This window comes from Chiloscyllium punctatum, chromosome 9 (genome assembly GCF_047496795.1).
Source record: "Chiloscyllium punctatum isolate Juve2018m chromosome 9, sChiPun1.3, whole genome shotgun sequence".
In the NCBI taxonomy this organism is placed as follows: domain Eukaryota; kingdom Metazoa; phylum Chordata; class Chondrichthyes; order Orectolobiformes; family Hemiscylliidae; genus Chiloscyllium; species Chiloscyllium punctatum.
Genome location: NC_092747.1, coordinates 26545218 through 26568401, shown reverse-complemented (window position 1 = coordinate 26568401; position 23184 = coordinate 26545218). Strand labels below are relative to the sequence as shown.

The window sequence follows — 23184 nt, the reverse complement described above, 5'->3', positions numbered from 1 at the left end:
ATATCACCAGATCGAAAGTAACCCAATATTTAGTTGAATCCATAAGATATTGTTCTCAAAATCTGTCCCAAAGGGACTTAACAATTTTTTTCCTTGTGGCTGCATCTGCTAAACCATCCCAATCGCATGAAGAGATGTCCTGGAAGTGCTGTACTGTAATATTCTTGGTCTCTTTGTGCTACTATAGAATATTTATAGAGTGTGCTGAGGTCAGGAAAATGCTGAGCTGATTAGGAAACAACCAGCTGTGGCTTCATCTAGCCATGGGGTTGTACCAAAGAGCACTAACCATGTGACATTGTAACAATTTCTGTGATGATGTTTAATTACCACACTGAAATGAAAAATATTCCTGCCAAACCAGGAATGAGGATATGGAGAGATTGGAGAAACTGGGATTCTTCTCCAAGATTTGCAAGGTCACCGGATGTCATGGTTTAGTGTTTGTATGGGGAGACCTAATAAAGTTACTCTCGATATGAAAGTGAGTAAGAAGACATTCTTTCCCCTAGTGAGTGGGTTGACCAGCAGAGGTCATAGTTTTGAAATAATTGGCACAAAAACCTGATGGGAAATTGTTTCCCACACAAGGTTGTTAAAGTTTGGAATGCATTAGCTAAAAGTGCAGTAGGATTAAATTCAACATGCACTTTTAAAAGAATCTGAAGCACTGTGGCTAGTTCTGGTCACCCTGTTATAAGAAGGATATTATTAAGATAGAGAGGGTTCAGTAGCGATTTAGATTAGATTAGATTAGTTTCCCTACAGTTGGAAACAGGCCCTTCGGCCCAACAAGTCCACACTGACCCTCCGAAGAGTAACCCACCCAGTCCCATTTCCCTCTGACTAATGCACCTAACACTACGGGCAATTTAGCATGGTCAATTCACCTGACTCTCACATCTTTGGACTGTGGGAGGAAACCGGAGTACCCAGAGGAAACCCACGCAAACACTGGGAGAATGTGCAAATTCCACTCATACAGTTGTCCGAGGCCAGAATCAAACTTGGGACCCTGGTGCTGTGAGGCAGCAGTGCTAACCCCTGAGTCAGGACTCATTTTGTTTGTAATGTTTAGAGGCAGCTTTTTAAAAAAAGTAGTAGCCCCCCCCCGTACCCCCTGGACTCCCCTTCCCAACTCAGAACCACAAAGGGCAACAGTTAGTTTAACTGACAAACTGATCGTTGCCCTGAAATATTAACTCTGTTTTTCTTGATTGCTACAGATGCTGGCTGACCTGGCTGAATATTTTCATTGCTCTCTGTTTTCATTTACTGGATTAGTGGTGCTGGAAGAGCACAGCAGTTCAAGCAGCATCCAACGAGCAGCGAAATCAACGTTTCGGGCAAAAGCCCTTCATCAGGAATAAAGGCAGTGAGCCTGAAGCATGGAGAGATAAGCTAGAGGAGAGTGGGGGTGGGGAGAGAGTAGCATAGAGTACAATGGGTGGGTGGGGGAGGAGATGAAGGTGATAGGTCAAGGAGGAGAGGGTGGAGTGGATAGGTGGAAAAGAAGATAGGCAGGTCGGACAAGTCAAGGAGGCAGTAACTGAGCTGGAAGTTTGAAACTAGGATGAGGTGGGGGAAGGGGAAATGAGGAAGCTGTTGAAGTCCACATTGATGCCCTGGGGTTGAAGTGTTCCGAGGCGGAAGATGAGGCGTTCTTCCTCCAGGCGTCTGGTGGTGAGGGAGCGGCGGTGAAGGAGGCCCAGGACCTCCATGTCCTCGGCAGAGTGGGAGGGGGAGTTGAAATGTTGGGCCACGGGGCGGTTTGGTTGATTGGTGCGGGTGTCTCGGAGATGTTCCCTAAAGCGCTCTGCTAGGAGGCGCCCAGTCTCCCCAATGTAGAGGAGACCGCATCGGGAGCAACGGATACAATAAATGATATTGGTGGATGTGCAGGTGAAACTTTGATGGATGTGGAAGGCTCCTTTAGGGCCTTGGATAGAGGTGAGGGAGGAGGTGTGGGCACAGGTTTTACAGTTCCTGCGGTGGCAGGGGAAAGTGCCAGAATGGGAGGGTGGGTCGTAGGGGGGTGTGGACCTGACCAGGTAGTCACGTTGTCAAGGTACTACCAAGTGTGATATAACACTGCGCAAGATTTTATTTTTAACCTGCACAGGTGTCACAGATCTTGGAAATGTGTATAATAAAGTGAAATATCTCATTTTCCAGCCTATCTCTTTGTAAAAGCAGTATTAATTATTAAAGTTGTTCACTAATTTTTATCATCAGCAAAAAAGTCAAATTTAACATATCAATAAGTGTCTCATTACAAGTGCTGATAGACATTGATTTCAGTTTATATGTTCCAATAATTGCCTCTTATTAAATAAATCCATTGTTGCAGATTGATGGCAGAGCGAAGGAAGTTGCTCGTGCAGCTTGGCGAGACAGCTTTGCAGAAATGAAGATGATCTTCGATGAGACAGTGAAGATGTGTCTTAAAGAGGGAACCATAAAACCAGATCAAGCTCAGAAATATTTCACCTCTGGTAAGTGCTTCCTCCTCATAGTGGTTGGAGAATTATAAACTGGTTTTGTTGTATTAAGTGTTTGATACCTGTGTTATTTATCCCAAGATGGCTCCCTGATGTGGGTAAGGGCCACTTTAAATAGGTAAACCCAGTCAGAGCTGTTATGCTGTGGAGGCTGCATCTCAGAGAAGTACTGTCTTGTGTGATACATACACACATAAGAGACGCTAGACAATGGTCAAGGATGGAATATCTGGCTAACTTGTAAGAAAATAAGAACTAGGAGTGGGAGTAGGACTTGTGATTTGTTGACACTACTCCATCACATAGTACCTTCATACAAACAAAACAGGAGAAAAAGTAGACCGCTCGGTCCCTTTAGTCTGCTCTGTATTCAAAAGATCACTGCTGATCCATCTGTGTTTCAAATTCCAATCCCCATCTACCCTAATAACCTTTGACTTCACTGCCTAGCAAGAATCCATCTACCTCTCTCTTAAAACATTCATTGACCACATGGTATAAGGGGTAATATTAGCATTGATAAAACATTGATTGGTTAACATGAAGCAGAGAGTGGGTTTCAATGAGTCATTTTTGAGCTGGGCAAACTGCAGCTAATGAAGTGCCAGGGGATTAATGCTGGGTCCTCAGTTATTTACAATGAATATCAATGATTCAAATGAAGAAACCAAATGTAAGGCAGCTACATTTAATGATGACACCAAGAAACGTGGAAAAGGACATTATCAAGAGGAGAAGAAAGTCTGCAAAGTGTATTAAGCAAGTGGGCAAAAGGTTTGCAAATGGAATGTACTGGGGGTAAATATGAACTAGAGCTGAAAATGTGTTGCTGGAATCCTGAAGAAGGGCTCATGCCCGAAACATCGATTCTCCTGTTCCTTGGATGCTGCCTGACCTGTTGCGCTTTTTCAGCAACACATTTTTCAGCTCTGATCTCTAGCATCTGCAGTCCTCACTTTCTCCTCGTAAATATGAACTATTTTGGCAAGAAGAGTAGATAACAATGTACTATTTAAATAGAGAAGCAATTGCAAATTATTTTCTGGATCACATGATGTTAGTAAGCAACTACAGCAAGTGATTAGGGAGACAAATCATAGAATCCTTACAGTGTGGAAACAGGCCCTTTGACCCAACAAATCCACACCGACACTCCAAAGAGAAATCCACCCAGACCAATTCCCCTTCCTTTACCCCTGACTCATGCACCTAACCTTACACATCCCTGAACACTATGGGCAATTTAGTACAGCCAGTTCACCCTAACCTACACATTTTCGTACTATGGGAGGAAACTGGACCACCCAGACGAAACCTATGCAGACACAGGGAGAATGTGCAAACTCCACACAGACAGTTTGCCTGAGGCTGGAATTGAACTTGGGTCCTTAGTGCTGTGAAGCAGCAGTGCTAACCACTGTGCCACTCCATGGAATGTTATTTATTGCAAAGGGAATGGAATGTAAAAGTTGAGAAGTTATAATGTATTGTAAAGGGCCTTGGTGAGGCTACATCTGGAGTACTCATAGTTCTGAATCCCTTAATTGCAAAAAAAGATATGTTGCCTTAAAAACAAGGTCCACTTGACTCATTCCTGAAATGAAAGGCTTATCTAATGAAGAAATATTGAATAAGTTAGGCCTAATAGTGACTGGAGTTTCGAAGAATGAGAGATGATCATAAGAGGACTTGATATGGTAGATCCCCAAATGATGGTTGTGGGGGAGACTAAAACTCCAGGATATAATTTAAAGATATGAACTCTCCCTTTACAGTCATGGATGAGAATTATTTTTCCTTCAAAAACTTGTTAGGATGTGGCCTGGAAGTGGAGGCTAGTCATTAGAACACTGAGTTTAATAGGTGTTTGATAAACAAGGGAGTCCAGGGTAATGGGATGCAGGCAGGAAAGTGTGAGACAGTAATCAGATCAGCTGTGATGTTATTGAATAATGAGACAAACTTGAAAGGCCAAATTGCGTGCTCCTAAGTCTGATATACCTATGATCTCAGCCAGCTCCAAAGGAGTGAAGAGTGGAAATTTGCTGATTATCCACTGAGAAGGAGGAAAACACTGACAGGAGATTGACACCAAGCTGCTTTTGTATACTTTTGAGCAGCAGAACCAGATTAGAGTGTAGAAGCCTTAGACTTTAATCGTTGTCAATGATGCATTGAACCGATAAACCTATTGGGAACAGGGAAAATGAATTCATTGCAAAGTAGGGTGTAAAATAAAGCGTAAACATTTACCCTGCATTGCACACTAGATTCCTGTTTGGTTTAATTATATCATCAACTAATCCAGTATTGTTGTCTAAAACGTGTCCTTGTAAAGCAGCAGGTGAAGATACTACACCACCTAGTGAACAGAACATGAAATGCATTTTGAGGTTGCAACTCTGACACTATTCGATGAACATTACTCAAAAATGCATATTTATTTATATCTTGACTTTGTTGAAATCTACGATACATTCCAGCACTGCCCATGTCAAAGTAAAAAGCATAATGAACCTGAAAATTTTCTTCAAAGAAGAAGATATGCCCAACATGTCTTTTCTGGCATTTGTGATGCACTCAAACCTCTGTCCTCCTTACTTTGGTTCACGCTATCAGCATTTTCTTCACTTTCTATTCCTTTCTCCCTCATGCAGTTAACTAGCTTCCCCTCAAACGTATTTGTACTATTTAGCACAACAACAATAGGTATCAGCAATGGCTCCATTGATAGCAATCTTGTATCTGAGTCAGCAGGTTGTATATTTGAGTACCGTTTGAGGATTTTAAAGTTCAGTGGTTAAAACCACTGCCTCACAGCAACAGGAACCCGGGTTTGATTCCAGCTTCACACTCTGTGTGGAGTTTGCACATTCTCCTTATGTCTGTATGGGGTTCCTCCCACAGCCCAATGATATGCAGGTTAGGTGGATTGGCCATGGGAAATGCAGGGTTACAGGGATAGGGGATGGAGGTGGGTCTGGGTGGAGTGCTGATCCGAGGGTTGGTATGGAACTTGATGGGCCAAATGGCCTGCTTCCACAATGTAGGGGATTCTATGATTTATTCAGATAAGTTCACTGAAACATTATCTGGCAATTGCCACATGGCTGTATGTGGGTGCTTACGATGCATACATTGGCTGCATTTAATTTGTTACAACAGTGACTGTACTTCAGTCATACCTGATTAGCTGGCAGGTACACTGAGATGTGAGGTGAAGAGGGGGACGTCCAGATTTTGACCTTTGCCACTGGTTTTGTGATGACAGGGACAGGCTCTCCGTCAGTGCAAAAACCCAAGTCATGGTGAGTTAGAGATAGATATGACCAATGTCATTTGTTTGGATGACTTTGCTAAGGGTTGTGAATGAAATGAAGAATAGAAGGATCTCAAAAATAGAGCCTTGTGAATTGTAGAGGAACAGGAAGAGAACATAGAAGATTCTACAGATATGATTGGGTACATAACAGCAGAACCTAATAAGAGCAGTGCATCTAGCTAGATAATGTAGGAAAGGTATTGAAGGAAGATGTTGTGGTTGGTTATATCAAAGACTGGAGGCAGGTCAAGAAGGTTAAGGTTCCTCTTTGCTACAGACACATTGGATGTAATTTGTGACTTTGATTGGGGCCATTTCAGAGCTGCCACCAGGGGAAAGATGTGATTGGAGTGGTTCAAACATGGAGTTCCAGGAATAAGGCATGTGGGCTGAGGTAATAATGATATATTCAAGGATGCTGGAGAGGAGAGGAAGCTTGTAGATGAGCTGGTAGTTTGCAATGAGGGAATGATGACTGCAGATTTCAGTGGGATAGGAAGATGGACAGTGGCTGGGTGGAAGAAAGTTTACTAGCTGCACAGGTTAGTTGATTTTCACTGTAATCACTGCAATGGGCCTCAGTATTACAGAGCTGCAGATGAAGAACTGAACTCTGTTTCCTTCTCCTCCTCCTGTTGCTCAATAACAATTACTGGAAAGCAGCTGACAAGCTAAAGATGTACTTGTCCAGTCTGAGTGACTGACAGCGAATAAAATTACAAATCTGGAAATGACACTGTACAATATTATCATTCAAATCTTAAACACATTAGTGTGATAATCTTGAGCTAATGGATCCCTCCCTTGTGAAAATAATGTAAAAGGAATTTCATTCCAACCAATGATCTCTTTAGGTTGCTTGGCCATGCAGTGATCCAAAGGGTTTCTGTCTCAGCCAAGCACACATTGGCTCCTTTAAGTTAATTGAAATGTGTAACCTTTCAGAACAACGTAAATATCCCACTGCATCCAATGACAAAAAATAACCAAAGATAACTGTTATGGACCAGGCTGGACTCATCAAAACATTTCAAGAAAGTAGCCCAGACCCCATAACTTTGCTCGTTGGTTTAAGCAAATGTAAGAGGATATTCCAGGAGAAATTCCACTGGTCAAACCATTTAATTTTAAACAACAGAATTTATTTGCAAGATGACTGAATGAGACACAAATAACAAAAAAAATACTGAATAACTTAACATCTCCGAAAACCCAACAGATCATCCCAACTTAATGATGCTGTTCCAAATACTTGCAACAATCCCCATAAACACCCCTTGGCACAAAAGGTAAAATCAAACACAGGGTCTTACAGGAGAGACGTTAGGGAGAGCGGACTAGCCTGGACCTGCAGCTTTTGTTTTCACACTACTGCTAAAGACCAAACTGGGAGAATTGGCTACTCACCTTTCATTATACAGGTGCTTTCTTTGACTTGAAAGCCTTCTGCCTGAGGCAGTACCTGTTAGGTATAAACAAATTGGCCCTAAAACCCTTCAACCCTAGATTTTTCAGAATCTGTGTCATTTACAATCTCTCAGCGGGGAAAGCATAAGCTTGTCACACAGCATGTATCTCAGTGTGGTAATCATTCAAATGATAATATCGCAAAATGTAAATGGAAGATTGGGATGCTGGGGACTATGGGAGGAGGTCAATACCATAAGACCATTTGACTTAGGAGCAAAGGTAGGCCATTCAGCCCATTGTGTCTGCTCCACTATTCAGTGAGATCATGGTTGATCTGATAATTTTCAACTCCACTCTCCTGCCTTTTCCCTTTAATCCTGAATTCTCTTACTGATTAAAATTCTGTCCATCTCAGCCTTGAATATACTGAATGACCCAGCCTCTACAGCCCTCTGTGGTAAAGAATTCCACAGATTTACTATCCTTTGAGAGATGAAATCTCTGTCTTAAATGTCTGACCCCTTACTCTGAGATTATGTACTCTGGTCCTAGACTCTCCCATGAGGGAAAACAGCTTTTCATTGTCCACCCTTCTTATTCCCGAAGAATCCCTTATGGTTCAGTAAGGTTGACTCTCATTCTTCGAAGTCATAGAGATGTACAGCATGGAATAGACCCTTCGGTCCAATCCATCCATGCCGACCAGATATCCCAACCCAATGTAGTTCCACCTGCCGGCACCCGGCAAATATCCCTCCAAACCCTTCCTATTCATATACCCATCCAAATGCCTTTTAAATGTTGCAATTGTACCAACCTCCACCACTTCCTCTGGCAGCTCATTCCATACCTGTACCACCCTCTGCGTGAAAAAGTTGCCCCTTGGGTCTCTCTTATATCTTTCCCCTCTCACCCTAAACCTATGCCATCTAGTTCTGGACTCCCCGACCCCAGGGAAAAGACTTTGCCTATTTACCCTATTCATGCCCCTCATAATTTTGTAAACCTCAATAAGGTCACCCTTCAGCCTCCGATGCTCCAGGGAAAACAGCCCCAGCCTGTTCAGCCTCTCCCTAGAGCTCAAATCCTCCAACCCTGACAACATGCTTGTAAATCTTTTCTGAACCCTTTCAAGTTTCTTTTGCTCTTGCTTTTCATTGGCGAACATTCTAGTATGAAACATGATATTAACAGAAATATGGGGAGAGGGTGATGGAGTTCAGGAGAAACCAGAAGACTAGGGATGTGGAGGTCTTGCAATTATGACAGGGAGTGCTTCATTTAAAGCATCCACTGGAAACCCCTGCCCACAGCCATTCAAGTTGAGACTGTGTCTGTTGGACAGACATGAACAAGCAGCAGGGAACCATACAGGAGGGATACTCCCAGGAAGGCTAATGGAGAGTGAACATTGAGCCTGTGATCCAGGCTGAGGGTTGGGAATGAAGTGGGCCTGCACACAGCTTTCCCTAGCCTGCAAATAGTTCCATGAGGCCCTGATCCTCAACACGCACTTTTCTTGTCCATTCAGTACCCTCCCACAGGTATTTAAGTCTCATTGTTGATGATATCATTGAGATATGCATTTTAAATGTCAATCACATCCCTGCCTGCTTTTTGCAGGGGCCTCATCAATGTCTCGATTTGCATTGGTTAAATGGTGATGGGGTTAATTTGTTCATTCCCAATACTATAACCCCTTCCCACCAACACACAAGCCCCTCCCAATTTTCTTACTGGAGGTATGGGCAAAATTTGAAGCCATGGTGTAACTATGGAAACCAGTCTACATCAATAATGAAAGCCTGCGATGGAAATAAAATGAAAAACACGCCACTTTAAAAAAACAGTATCCTAGGCAGTAACAAATTACATTAAAAATATAAATACCTTTTCACCTTTCTTTCGTTGTCTAGCTCTTGAGGAAGAGTTGCTCCATGCTCTAGAAAACCAATCACAAAGTGTTCTCCAGAAGTGCATTTGCTACATTTGTAAGGTCCCACACCTCACTCGCCACCTGAAGACTATGCTCAAAGATCAGAAAGGACAAACAGACTGTGATAGCCAGTTGCCACATGATGCCCAGGATTACGCTAAGCTTCTCAGACTACGGGATGAGATTCTCCCAGCGTTGGTCAACTCTTCTAACTTACATGTCTACACGTCCACACTATTGGACAACCACAACCTGAACTCCACGGAGCAAATGAAACAGGAGTACATCGCGGGCCTTTGTCAGCAGTTTTACACTGATGTGGTTAAACTGATTGACAGCAGCAATGTTCAAAGGTTGAAGGATTGGTTTGACAGTGGGACAGAAGAGATTGTGAGGCATGCATCCATGTGTCACTTATATGTGACCCTCTCTGATTTTGAGTGGAAAGAAGTGGACCAGATTAAGGAATACATCCTCAGGAAGCAATCAAACTCACCCTTTGTTATTGTGGGAGGACCATGCAGTGGAAAAACACTTCTCATGGCAACGTGTGCCAAGCAGGTACAGAACTTTAGCTCTGACTTTCTCTTGTTATATTGGTCCCCCCTTCCCTGAATCGAGTGATTTGACCATTTTCCAAGAAAGTCAGCAAGCAGAGACTTGCATTTCTGTAGCGCCTTTCTTGACCTCAGGAGGGCTCAAAGTTCCTTCCAGCTGATGAATTGCTTTCATCCTTATTTACTGTGGTCATGTAGGAAATGAGACATTACCTCCAGTAAACCCACACAAAAAAATATGATCATCAACCAAATAACCTGGTTTTGGGATGCAGAGTCAGGGTAAATACTAACTAAGACAATGGGGATATCTGCCAAAATAAAGGTATGGGTTTGTTTTTAATATTCACCTCAGAGGACAGGCAGGGTCTCCACTTAACCAAACGACAGCATTTCCAATAGTGCAAGCACATCCTCAGAATCTTGATCAAAGTATCAACCTCTTGATTTTTCTGTTCAATGCGCTTCAGCGGGTCGGTGTGGAATTGTTGGGCCGAAGGGCCTGTTTCCACACTGTAAGTAATCTAATCTAATGGAATGCGAGGTGACCTTTTGACCCCAAGTTCAGAGTGCCACAGACAGAACAGTGACCAACACTTGGAGGTGATTCCTGAGTGCTACTGGCGTTAACATATGTAAATTGATATATTGCAGTAGAAGTGACTGTGCCTTTATTAACATGCAGGTTAGCCTGCAGTGAGTTGGAAATCTGTGGATTTTACTGGTTGATTTATGTCATACTGCTATTGATTCTCACAAACAGAATTTAATTGTTAGGCATCTTGTTATAATTAAGAATTAACTGGATTTGCACATTAATTGCCCTCTCTCTCAATGCAATCTTTCTTCCCTTCTTATGTAGGATTACATGGAATAAATGACACTGAAGTAGACCATTCAGCCTCACCAATCCATGCTCGTACTTATGCTCCTCTCAAGTCTATTCTTATCTCTAAATTAGTAATCCAGAGACTCTGGTAATGGCCACAGGTTCAAATCCTGCACTAGGAAATAAATCCAATTTAAAAATCTGGATTTTAAGAATTTAATTATGACAACTGTGAGGAAAAGAACAACTGAGTAAGATCCTTTAGGGGAGGAACTTGCTGTCTTTACCTGGTCTAGCCTATATGCAACTCCAAACTTACAGCAATGTGGTTGGCTCTTAATTGCCACCTGAGTAATTAGGGATGGGTAATAAATGCTGGCCTGGCCTAGCCTAGCCTAGCCTAGCCAGGCCAATATCAATGAATAAACAAATTCTTCTCCCAATGAAAATTTTTGTCGTAATCATCTTTTTCACCCTCTCCTTCAAATGCTTACCTAACTTTCCTCAAAATGAATCTGTATTATTCACTTCAATCCCACGTTCTCACCTTTCATTTGTGTACATTGCTGACATCCAGATGTATTCTTCCCCACAAAAGGATATATTCCATCTGTAAACACACGATCAAAATGTTACATAAATTTAAAGACCACCATTAAGTCAGCCCCTCCCCCTTTTCAAAAGAGACCCAACTTCTCATAAGAAATCTTATCATGATAAGCATATCCTTGTACTTCTGGTATCATCCTTGTAATATTCTCTCACCCTCTGCAGTGCCTTTTTTTTATAATATGGTGACCAGAACTGCATCCAATACTCATAAGTATAGTCTAACCAAGGTTCAATACCAGTTTAGTAGAACTTGCCTACTTTTCAAATCTATTCCTTTGAAAATAAAGCCTGGCCTTTTTTTATTACCTGGTAACCTGTGACACAATGATTAATAATAGAAATAAATGTTCTCTGTGATCTTTCTCCCTCAACTTGATTTAGACTGCACCTTCCAAGAATTGAGTGACCTCCCTACTCTCCGTCACAGAATGCACAATTTCACATTTATTTGTTCTGATCTTCTTTTGCTAACTCTTTTCCCAATCTGTAAGTTTATTAATGTCTTGTGCAATATGTTTCCGACCTCCTGAGTGTTACAATGTGTCCCCCACCATATCCCCCTCCTCCAAATTTGCCATCATGCACAAATTTAGGGATTCTGTTTTTGGTCTGAATATCCAAATTGTTAGTGTATAATGGGAACAACAATACTCCATGCTCTGATACATCACTTGCCACTTTCTGCCATTGCAAGAAACTTCGCTTTGCGCTGACTCTCTGCTTTCTATCTGGAGGCAAAGTTGTAATCCATTCTGCTACTTATTCTCTGACTCCATATTCTCTGACCTTATTCATTCATCTATTATGGAGGCCTTAGCAAAGGTCTTTTAAAAGTCCAGACACATTACCATTTTCTACCATTTCTGTTCGCTCCTCAAAAAAGTAAATAAGATTGATCAAATAAAGATTTTCCTTTTTAAATCATTATTATGTTTTTCATTTATATACGTTGTACTAACCTTCCTTTCAAAGGATTCCAAGAATTCTCTGGAAGAAAAACAGAAACTGCTGGAGAAACTCAGCGGGTCTGGCAGAATCTGTGGAGGAAAAAAAAAACAAATGAATGTTTCGGGCCAGTGACTGTCCTTCAGAACAGGACCAGGAATGTTTACCCTGTGAAGCCCACATTCCATGACAGCAAATAGTTTTGAGCACCTTTGCCCATTTGTCTCTCAAGTCCCTTCAACACCCTTTCTCCTCATTCAGCCTTCTAATCTAAGCTTTAATTCCTGCCTTAACTATTAATCTTTGAAGTGAATTCCACATCCTCACAACTCAAAAATGTTCCCTCTACCTTCTGTTTTAAGAAGCTTCCATTTACTCTTGTATCTAGGATCTGTCGTCTATGTGGCTTTACAATCCCATGTGACGATTTCTCCTTGCCCTTCACCTGAGCGAGCTTATCCCTCACCTTTCCAAAATTCCCTGATGTTATCCTAGTTTTTGGATAGAATGTGTTTGTCCATGATTAGTTAGTTGATGTATTTCATTTCTTCAATATATTTAATTAATATAGCCATCAATGTGGCTTTCAAGGGAACATTGAATGATTGACACAAACAGAAATTGCTGGAAAAGCTTAGCAGGTCTGGCAGCATCTGTGCTGAGAAAGCAGAGTTAACGTTTCAGGTTCAGTGACATTTTGACAGAACTACCAATAGGTCCACTAATATTTGCTTGTGGAACAATGTATTAAAGTATATATCTATTACTTATTTCCTATATATTATGTTTCAGGTACATTCATGGCTGAAGAACTGTACCACTGTGGTGGTCAGCCACTTTGTCTCTTCCACAAACTACAATAATTCCCTTCGAAATATCCTGGCTGGAATCTGTCAGCAAATAGCAATAGGATACCACAAATCCACGCAAATATATACTGACAACATTGACATATTAGTTAACTGTTTTATTAATCTTTTAGAAGAATCGTCAGAACAGCATCCCTTGACCATAATGATAGATGCTGTTGACCAGATCTCAGAGACTCACAGTACCAAAGCCATCTGGTGGCTTCCAAAGTCTCTGCCACCATTTACCAAGTTAGTTATTTCTACTACTCTGAAGAAATATGAAATTGCACAAAAATCCATGCAGTTGAACCCCAATGCAGCACACTTTCTTGAGTTAAAGCCGAGAGAGAGACAGGAATGCAACAAAATTCTTACACAACGCCTTCTAAGTTCCAACAGAAGGATTACCTCTGGGCAGCAAGTGTATATCAATGCAGCCCTGCAGCAATGTACTCTCCCACTTTTTGTTAACTTGCTTTATAGTGAGATGCTTTTTTGGAGATCGAATGAGGATATTGATGAGCAGACTTTAGGAAGAAGTGTTCATGACAGTATCAATCGACTACTCAAAAGACTTGAAAGGAGACATGGGGAGAGTCTTGTTTCCAGAGCCTTAGGCTACATAACGCTTGCAACTTCAGGACTTGGTGAGATTGAACTGCTGGATATTTTGTCACTTGATGACTATGTTATTGAACATTATTGGCTGCAAAATGGCTTACCAGATTCTATGAAAGTGGCATATTATTCATTAGCAAAACTGGAGCAGGATCTAAGTGGGTTTTTAGTAGGAAGGCTACATAATGGCATAAAGTTGCTCTTCTGGACAAACCGACATTTTCCACTGGTGGTCAACAAGCGTTACCTCAGGAACATGGAGACTGTACAACAAATGCACAATCTTATAGTGGAATACTTCGGTGGCCGATGGTCCAGTGGCAGAGGGAAACCACTTCTCGTTACTATGTTGCCTCAGAAACCAAAAGAAGATCAACCAATGCTGTGCCAGATATTGGAAAGTGATCCTTTAATGAAGAGATATGTTGATAGACAGCAGCCTTCACAACCATGGCTTTTCCATTTCCAATCTTCTAACCCTTGCTCAGTCTATCCAAATCACAGAAAAGTTGAAGAATTGGCTTATCATTTGAAGAGATCTGGGAGACTCCGAGAACTGTATCTAGATGTTATGTCTTCCTTTGCATCCCATCAAGCAATGATTGAAACTGGTCACTTGGTTCATCTAATAGCTGAACTGGAGGAAAATATATGGACAATAAATCGAAGGGAGATTAGGTTTTTGGCAGCAGTTCTGAAAAGTGCACATTGCTTACTGCGAGATTCTTCTGATCAGCTATCAATGGTTATTCAGATGAGCCTTCTACCACTTGTACACTGCTTCCCTCAACTGCTTAATTATTTGAAGCAGTCTTATCAAGACAGGCTGAGGAATAATGTTCTCGCTGTGCTGCACAGTCCAGTAATTACTGTGCCCGGAGTATCTGCTGCTTTGTGTACCTCTGACCTCGCTGTAGCAACGGACATTATAGAAATTCACTCACAATCTCTTGTTCTTGTGACTTTGGAAAGTGGTGTGATACATGCTTGGAACCTCGAGGTTCAAGCACCTTGGGAACAAATCAACACAAAAGGAGTTAAAGTTTCAGGAGCCCAAATATCAGATGGTGACCAATTCCTCGTACTTGCAACTGTCCACAGCATGATATTAGTGTATGACCTTGCTCAGTTATCCCTGCTTAATGAAGTTGACATGAGAAAAAGCCATGATGGCAACACGGCAGAAATTCGTGGTTTTGTTCTTTGCAGCACAACTGCAATAGTGTGGTTCGAGAACAGCACAGAGGTGAGTGCCTTTGACATTAACTCTTGCCAAACAATCAAGCAGTTAAATTGCCCACATGAGGTTCAATGTGTATCCTTTACTCTGGACAGAACATATGCATTGTGCGGACAGATCAAGAGTACAGTCACAATATTTAATATTCACACTGGTCTCCAGATAACTGAGATCGTCTTTGAATTTACTGAAGCATCTGTCTATTCAATTCTCCTGCCTGAATTCACAGAGGAAATCTGTGTTATCGACAAGATTGGGAACATATGTGTTTGGAGCATGGAAGATATGACTGAACCCCACCTCTTGGAAGAGATTGTTTGTACAGAGGATGAAAATGAAGTTCTTTGTGTTGAACTTTCTTCTTGCTCATTGTTATTGTGTAGGGCATCTTGCATTGAACTGTGGAACACATTGGGTTGGAACATATCAAACAAGTTCAAACCTCCTAAAGGTGCATCTTTTGTCCAAGCTATCTTGTCACAAGATTGTGAATCCATTATCGCTGTCATCAGTGGTTCTCAGGCCTTATTTGTCTGGAAGAAAGAGACTGGACAATGTGTCCTAATACTTGAGAACAGGCTTGGTCCCCCACTGAGACTCTCTAAATGCTATCAGCAAAAGGCTTTGGTAGTATTTACATCAAAGGGTTTTTTGAAGTCATGGGACTTGGACTGCATAGATACAGCCTCAGCCATAGCAACAACAGAAAGGAGCATAAAAATTCTCCTTCCTTCCCAAGGAAAACATTTCTACACCTCTGATGGGACCAGCATTATATTCAAATGGAACCTGACTTTCTGTCAAATAGAGGCAGCCTTTACCCATGCTGACGATGTGAAACATTGTGCTCTTACAAGAACAGGAGCGTCTTTAGTAACTGCGGATGTTAGTGGCGATCTTTATGTTTGGGACACAGAAGCTGGTCAAAACCTGCACCGCATCAAATATGGTGATGTGACACAATTACTGATAACACCCAATGATCGCTTTGTTGTGTCGCTATGTGAAAATCTCGTGTCAAAAGTCTGGAAACTGGCCGAAGGGCATGTCATCTGCACTATTCACACATACTTAAAGAATGCTGTGATAACACCAGAAAGTACGTTTGTTCTTGGCCTTCACCAGCATTTTCTCCTTGCTGTCAGCTTGTGGTCAGGAGCTGTAGTCAAGAGATTTGAATGCACTGACAAAGCTGATATTGTTGCCTTTCAGACACTGAGCAACTTTCCAGACTATGTCATACTTGTCACATCCTGTGGAAACATTTATACCTGGAATATAACAGAAGAATCTCTCTACCGACAGGTCCAGCTCCCTGTCAAATTCCTTAGCCAATTAGATGTCTTTCAGGTTTCCAACGATGGGAAGATTGCAATGATTTCAGTGATCACTGAGAGTATCAGTGTTTTGGATATCCTCCATGGGAAGCTGAGTGTCATTAGTACAGAGGGTGTGATCTTTAGTCAGCAACTGACACATGATGGTAAACATATTGTTTATGTGTGTTATGGACACCCCTGCCGTTGTGACCATCATTCAAATGCAAAACTTAATATTGTTCGGACAGTGGATGGGAAACATGTTGGAAGCTGCTATTTATGCAAAATTCCCTCATGTCTTGCTGTGTCAGAAGACAATTTAAATATTTTTGTAGGATTTGAAGATGGGACTATTGGAATATACACAATTGTTGACAGCCCCGCTGCCCAGAACAAAATTAAAGGCCAACTGAGCAATGTAGGCAAAACTGAATACCCCCCCAAGAAAAAGCACTGGTCATGTAAAAACTTACCCGATGCTTTTTGGGTGGATTTCCTCCATGAAGGTTCACCGTGATGATGTGGCTATTCATTCTGGTTAACAGCTTCATGACCAATAAACATGACCCCAATGCTAACTAATTCTGTCAATCTTTTACAATTGGTGGGCAATATGAGGTTTGTAATATTGCAGTTTCTTTCTAGAAAGCACAAACTGGAAGTGGGTTTCATTTAGATCAGCTAACGATATTCTTTAAAAAAAAGTATGAAGAATGATAGTGCAACTCTCTCCAAACCATCGAAAATAGATCCTCATAGTCCAACTCTATAATGCACAGAGATGGACTTTCTTAATGCACATAGCATACTTTATAATCCATGTTAAGTGCCTTCTGGGATATAAACCAATTACAGCTACCTACTGTTACATAAACAACTGAAAAATAAGCCATGCAACTGTTTTCTATATGAAAATAGAAAATACTGGAGATATTTTTGTCGGTCTGGCAGTACTTGTGGAAAGAGTACAAAACTATGTTTCGTGTTTCTGACTTTTCATCAGAACTGAATATCTGAATCTTGACTCAGACTATGATTGTTTCTGTTGTGAGAACAATGAAGTGAGAATGTTTTGCATTTTTAACAGTGATGTTGTGAAGTTGACTGAACCAATACATCTCAACTCTCCCCTGCAAAAGAGAAGACTGCAACAATCTACAGCCACCAGTGCTGATTGGATGATCCATCTCAACCTCCTATGGAAATTCTCAACATCACAGTTGCTCGTCTTCATCCAGTTTGATTCACTCCTCATGATACCATGAAGTGGCTAAACTGCAAAGGCAATGGGGCCCTGACAACATTCTGGCAAATATATTGAAGACTTGTGCTCAGGAACTTTGACAAACATTTAATCGACCTGTTCCAGCGCAGCTACAACACTGGCATCCTCCTGACAACATGGGAGGCTTCTCAGGTATGTTTTTAACAAAAAAAAGAGACAGATCCAACTTGACCAATTACCACCATATCAGTCTACTCTCGATCATTAATGAAACAGCGAAGGTGTCATCCACAACACCTGTTCAGCAATAATCTGCTCAGTGACACCCAGTTTGGTTACAGACAGGGCCACTCAGCTCCTGACCTCATTTCAACCTTGGTTCCAGAGGAAGGCAGGAGTAAGTGCTCTTGACAAAAAGCTAGCATTTGACTGAATGTGGCATCAAAGGAACCCTAGCAAAACTGGACTCGGAATCAGGGCAAGAAAATCTCCACTGGTTGACTTCACACTTGGCTGAAGAGATTTGAACATAGGTCTCCTGGCTCAGAAGAAGGGACACTACCACTGCATGACAAGAGTCTTCTCCTTCCTCAGTACAATGCCTTTGGCCCAACCATCTTTAGCTGCCTCATCGATGATCTTCCTTCTATTAACAGTTCAGAAGAGGGGATGTTTGCGATGATTAACACCATTCATGACTCCACTGACACTAAAGCAGCCTTTTTCCAAATGCAACAATACCTGGATGATATTTGGCTTGAACTAACAAGTTGTAAGTAAAATTCCCGTCATGCATGTACCAGGCAATAATCATCTCCAAAACAAGAAAGAATCTAAATATCACTCCTTGATATTGAATGGAATAACCATCATTGAATCCACCATATTCAACATTCTTAGTATTGCCATTAACCATAACTGAACTGGACTAGCCATACAAATACTGAGGCTACAATAGTGAGTCAGAGGTTAGCTATCCTGTGAGTACCTCACCTTCTGACTCACAAAGTCTACAAAGCACAAAGTGTGTGATGGAATACTGTCAATTTGCCTGGAAAAATACAGTTCCAGCAACACTTGGGAAGCTTGGCCCCATCCATGGCAAATCAGCTGCTTATTTGGCACCAAATCCACAGCATTCAGTACTCCAGCACCGACCCTCAATTCTTTTAGAATCTTACAAGAATGTATGAGTATTGCAAACATTGATTCATCTTGTATTATCTGTACAGAAGATTAACAATGAACTTTTATAGGATGATAATTATGTACTATGCACTATAATTAACAAATTTGGATTTATGTAATAAAGGTTTCAGTTCTGTGAAGGTCATTTTTGTTTAAGAGGTCAGAAAGTTATTTGCAACTATGACCTAAATATATCGTTTCCGAGAAGTCTTGTGACTCAGTTAAATGCCTTGTAGAATACCTGTGGTATTGATTGGTCAAATGTTTATACTTCTGCATTTATGACATATGCAGAAAACAGACCGGGGCTACTAGCTTATTTTTGACTTCAGTTCAGGAGAACCATCTTATCCTAGCAGAATGATCAAGTTTTTACCATAGCCAGAGGGGTTTTAGTTTCTTAAGTTTGCAAGCTGTGAGAGTGTTTAGAGAAGTTTTCCATTTATCACTCTGAGGGCCGTCAAGGTTATGTCATTGAATATATACGAGGCTGAGATAGACATTTTTAATTGGTAAGAGAATCAAGGGTTATAGAAAAAGTCAGGAATGTGAAGTTGAGGATTATCAGATCAGCTATGATCCCATTGAATGCGAGAGCAGGTTCAAAGTGCAGAACAGCCTACTTCTGGTCCTATGTCCAATGGTCTTATAGGATTGGGAAGTTGTTAGTGGTATCAAAACCGGAAAAAGATGTAGGCCAGGAGAACAACACAGAAGTTGTAAAACTGTCTCAGTAGTTCAAGAAGGACAATAGAAAAGAGTCAGTTAAGAAAGAAATAATGACATTTCTCTGGAATTGAGTATCTAGAAAGGATATTGCTGGGAAACAGGTTGAAAGTTTGTTTTGCTGTTTATGTTAAGAATTTTCAAAATTACCACAAATATATAGATTTGTTTATTATTTTCTTTTGTGAAATAAATTTGTGTTCTTTTATTCTGGAACTTTGGCAGCCTCATGTGAATATATTCAGTAACTAACAACCATGACAAACAAAGCCTACAGTAAATTTATGATCCATCAAGCCAAGTTTCATTCTGGGATCAGATTTGCACAGTATTATCATAGCTGGGATCATAGTAAAGTGGGATATCTTGGCAAGAAAGGGATTCATTGGATTTAAAGAGGGTGCCTCCATTGCCTTCTGAGCTGGAGTTCCAAAGTCACATAACTAAAGATGCCCTCGACTCTAAAATGGAAGCTCAAAATTTGAAACAGTGCCCCCTAGTTCTGGACTCACCCACAAGAGGTAGCATCCTTTCCATGTCTACCTTGTCAAGACCATTCTGGATCTTAAAAAGTTCAATCAAATCACTACTTACTCTTCTGAATTCCCGTGAAAACAAGCCCACTTTTTCCAATGTTTCTTCCCGAGTCAACCTCCTTATTTCAGATATCAATCTAGTAACCCTTTTCAGAACCGCCGCAATGGAAAGAGAAATAGAATTTAAACACTTTGATTTTCAGAGAAAGAGAGAATTCTGACAACATAACTTGAGAGGAAAAGCTTACAGTAAAGGAGGAAAGAAAAGGTAACAGTTCAGAGGGTGGTTCTGATTCCAATTCCAATGAGGGAATTGATTGAACTTGAAAGCCAATTTAGTTTCTAAACTTAAGATGCTGTATTGAGAAGGTACTTCACCTTACACCAACAATAGCTGAGAAGATGAAATGCTGAAAAGATGTTTGGAACTTAATTTTACAAAGTGTTTTGATAGAGCTAAGAATCTGTACATGCCAGTTTGTTAGACAGAACACCTGATGAAGGAGCAGCACTCCAAAAGCTAGTGCTTCCAATTAAACCTGTTGGACTATAACCTGGTGCTGTGTGAGTTTTAAGTTTGTTAGCAGAACAACTTGGACACTCAATAGATGCTTGGTAATATGAATTACTGTAAAAACTTCAGAAACATGGTGAGTAAGTTTGCAGATGACACCAAAATTGGTGGTGTTGTCAACAGTGTAGAAGGCTATCTAAGATTACAAAGGGATCTTGATCAATTGGGCCAAAGGGCTGAGGAGTGGCAGATGGAGTTTAATTTGGATAAATGCGAAGTGTTGCATTTTCGTAAGATGAACAAGGGCAGGACTTGCACAGTCATTGGTAGGGCCCTGGGGCGTGTTGTTGAACAGAGAGATGTAGGGGTTCAGGTACATGGTTCTTTGAAAGTTGACAAGTTGGTGAAGAAGGTGTTAATTGCGAGATTCTTTTTAGATTTCTCACAAGGCAGGTTGACTCTGCTTAGTCAGGACATTGCTGTGAGAAATGAATCACTGAGTGTCTGTTACCTTATTTGTTAAGTTAAAAGTGGTTCAACAGTTATGCAGTTTCAATACAGGCAAGTGTCCGACACTGCAAGCTGAAGTAAAATTCCTAAATTGATTGATAGTATACTGGTTTGTCATTATCGGGACGATCCAGCAAATATTGTCCAATTGCAGAATCACATCTAACGTTGGACACTCTGTGAGTTTCACAAGAGTGGAGCTGGTTGTGCGCAGTCAGTACCTTTACTCATTACAGTGTCATACAACACGCAAACAGACCTTTCGGCCCAACTCGGCCATACTGTCCAGGTATCCCAAATTAAATTAGTCCCATTTGCCAGAAATTTGGGCATCTATCTATCTAAACATTTATATTCATGCTGCCTCTGTACAGGACATTGGTTGGGCCACTTTTGGAATTCAATTCAACCAGTCCACACCAAAGGTAATTGCAAACTAAACTAATCCCACCTGCCTGCTCCTGGCCCATATCTGTCCAAACTTTTTCCTGGGTTGGGATATCAGGTTGGCGTGGACGGGTTGGACCGAAGGGTCTGTTTCCATGCTGTACATCTCTATGACTCAATTCTAAACCTATCCAAGTGTCTTTTAAATGTTGTAATTGTACCTACATCCACCACTTCCTCAAGAAGTTCATTCCACACGCAAATCATCCTCGGAGTAAAAATTTGCCACTTACGTCTTTTTTAAATCTCTCTCCTCTCACTCTAAAAATGTGCCCCTTAGCCTTGAAATCCATATCCTAGGGAAAAGACAACTACTATTAACTCTATATCTATACCTTTCATTATTTTATAAACTCTACCAGGTCACCTCTCCATCTCCTATGCTCCAATGAAAAAAGGTTGCAGCTTGTCTAGCCTTTCTTTATAACTCAAATCTTCCATGCCAGGTAACATCATGGTAAATCTCTTCTGAACCCTTTCCAGTTTTTAATATCCTTCCAATAACTGGCCGACAAGCACTCGGCATTCTTTTCCAGAAGAGGCCTCACCGATGTCCTGTACAACCTCAACATGACTTCCTAACTCCTAAAACTCAAAGCAGTGAGCAACAAAGGTAAGCAAGCTAACCAGGAATAAAAACAGAAAGTGTCTAGAAAAGCTCAGCAGTTTCTGTGAAGAGAAATCAAAGTTAACATTTCAGGTCTGGTGACCCTTCCTCAGGACTGATGGTAGCTGGGAAGGTGTTGGTTTATGTAGAGTCAGAAGCGTACAGCACAGACCAGACCATTCGATCCAACTTGTCCATGCTGATCGGATATCCCAACCTAATCTAATCCCACTTGCCAGCACGTGGCCCTCCAACCCCTTCCTTTTCATGTACCGTCCAGATGCCTTTTACATTTGTAATTGTACCAGCCTCCACTACTTCCTCTGGCAGCTCATTCCATACATGCAGCACCCTCTGCGTGAAAACGTTGCCCTTTAGGTCCCTTTTAAATCTTCTTTTCTCTCACACTAAACCTATGCGCTCTAGCTCTGGACTCCCCCAACCCAGGGAAAAAAAACCTTGTCTATTTACCCTTGGCAAGTCCTTCATGATTTTATAAACCTCTATAAGTTCACCCCTCACCTCCGACGCTCCAGGAAAAACATCTCCAGCCTATTCAACCTCTCCCTATAGCTCAAATCCTCTAACCCTGGCAACAGCTTTGTAAATCTTTTCTGAGCCCTTTCAAGTTTCACAACATCCTTCCGATAGGAAGGAGACCAGAATTACATGCAATATTCCAAAAATAGCCTAACCAATGTCCTGTACAGCCACAACATGACCTCCCAACTCCTATACTCAATACTCTGAGCAATAAAGGAAAGCATACCAAACACCTTCTTTACTGTCCTATTTACCTGCGTCTCTACTTTGAAGCTATGTACCTGCACTCCAAGATCTCTTTGTTCAGCAACATTCCCTAGGAACTTACGATTAAGTGTGTATGTCTTGCTAAGATTTGCTTTCCCAAAATGCAACACCTCGCATTTATCTAAATTAAACTCCATGTGCCACTTCTTAGCCCATTGGCCCATCTGATCAAGATCCCGTTGTAATCTGAGGTAACCTTCTTTGCTGTCAACTACACTTCCAAGTTTGGTGTCAACTGCAAACTTACTAACTATACCTCCTATGTTCACATTCAGATCGTTTATATAAGTGATCCATGCAGAAGATAGGATGGGTGGAGGGAGGTAATGAGTAAATGATAGGCAGGGATACAGTCCAAAGAGAGAGAAGAACGGTTGGATGGACAAAGGAGTCAATAATGACCTGGCTGGGAGGGTGAATGGAGACTCTTCATGGTTAACAATAGGTAGTGTATAATGGCAGACTATGTGATAACAAGGCC

The 23184-nt window shown here is 41.3% G+C and overlaps 1 protein-coding gene across 2 annotated transcripts in view; it reads left to right on the top strand.

Annotated features, from left to right (window-relative positions):
- Positions 1–19451, top strand: part of LOC140481230 (NACHT and WD repeat domain-containing protein 2-like) — a 46216-nt gene extending 26765 nt beyond the window's left edge. For both annotated transcript variants that reach the window (XM_072577089.1, XM_072577090.1), the window contains 3 exons: positions 2351–2495; positions 9150–9730; positions 12905–19451. In XM_072577089.1, coding sequence (XP_072433190.1) covers positions 2351–2495; positions 9150–9730; positions 12905–16657 — 4479 coding nt within the window. In that variant the 3' untranslated portion in view covers positions 16658–19451. The remainder of the gene's footprint in view (positions 1–2350; positions 2496–9149; positions 9731–12904) is intronic.
- The last annotated feature ends 3733 nt before the right edge of the window (positions 19452–23184 follow it).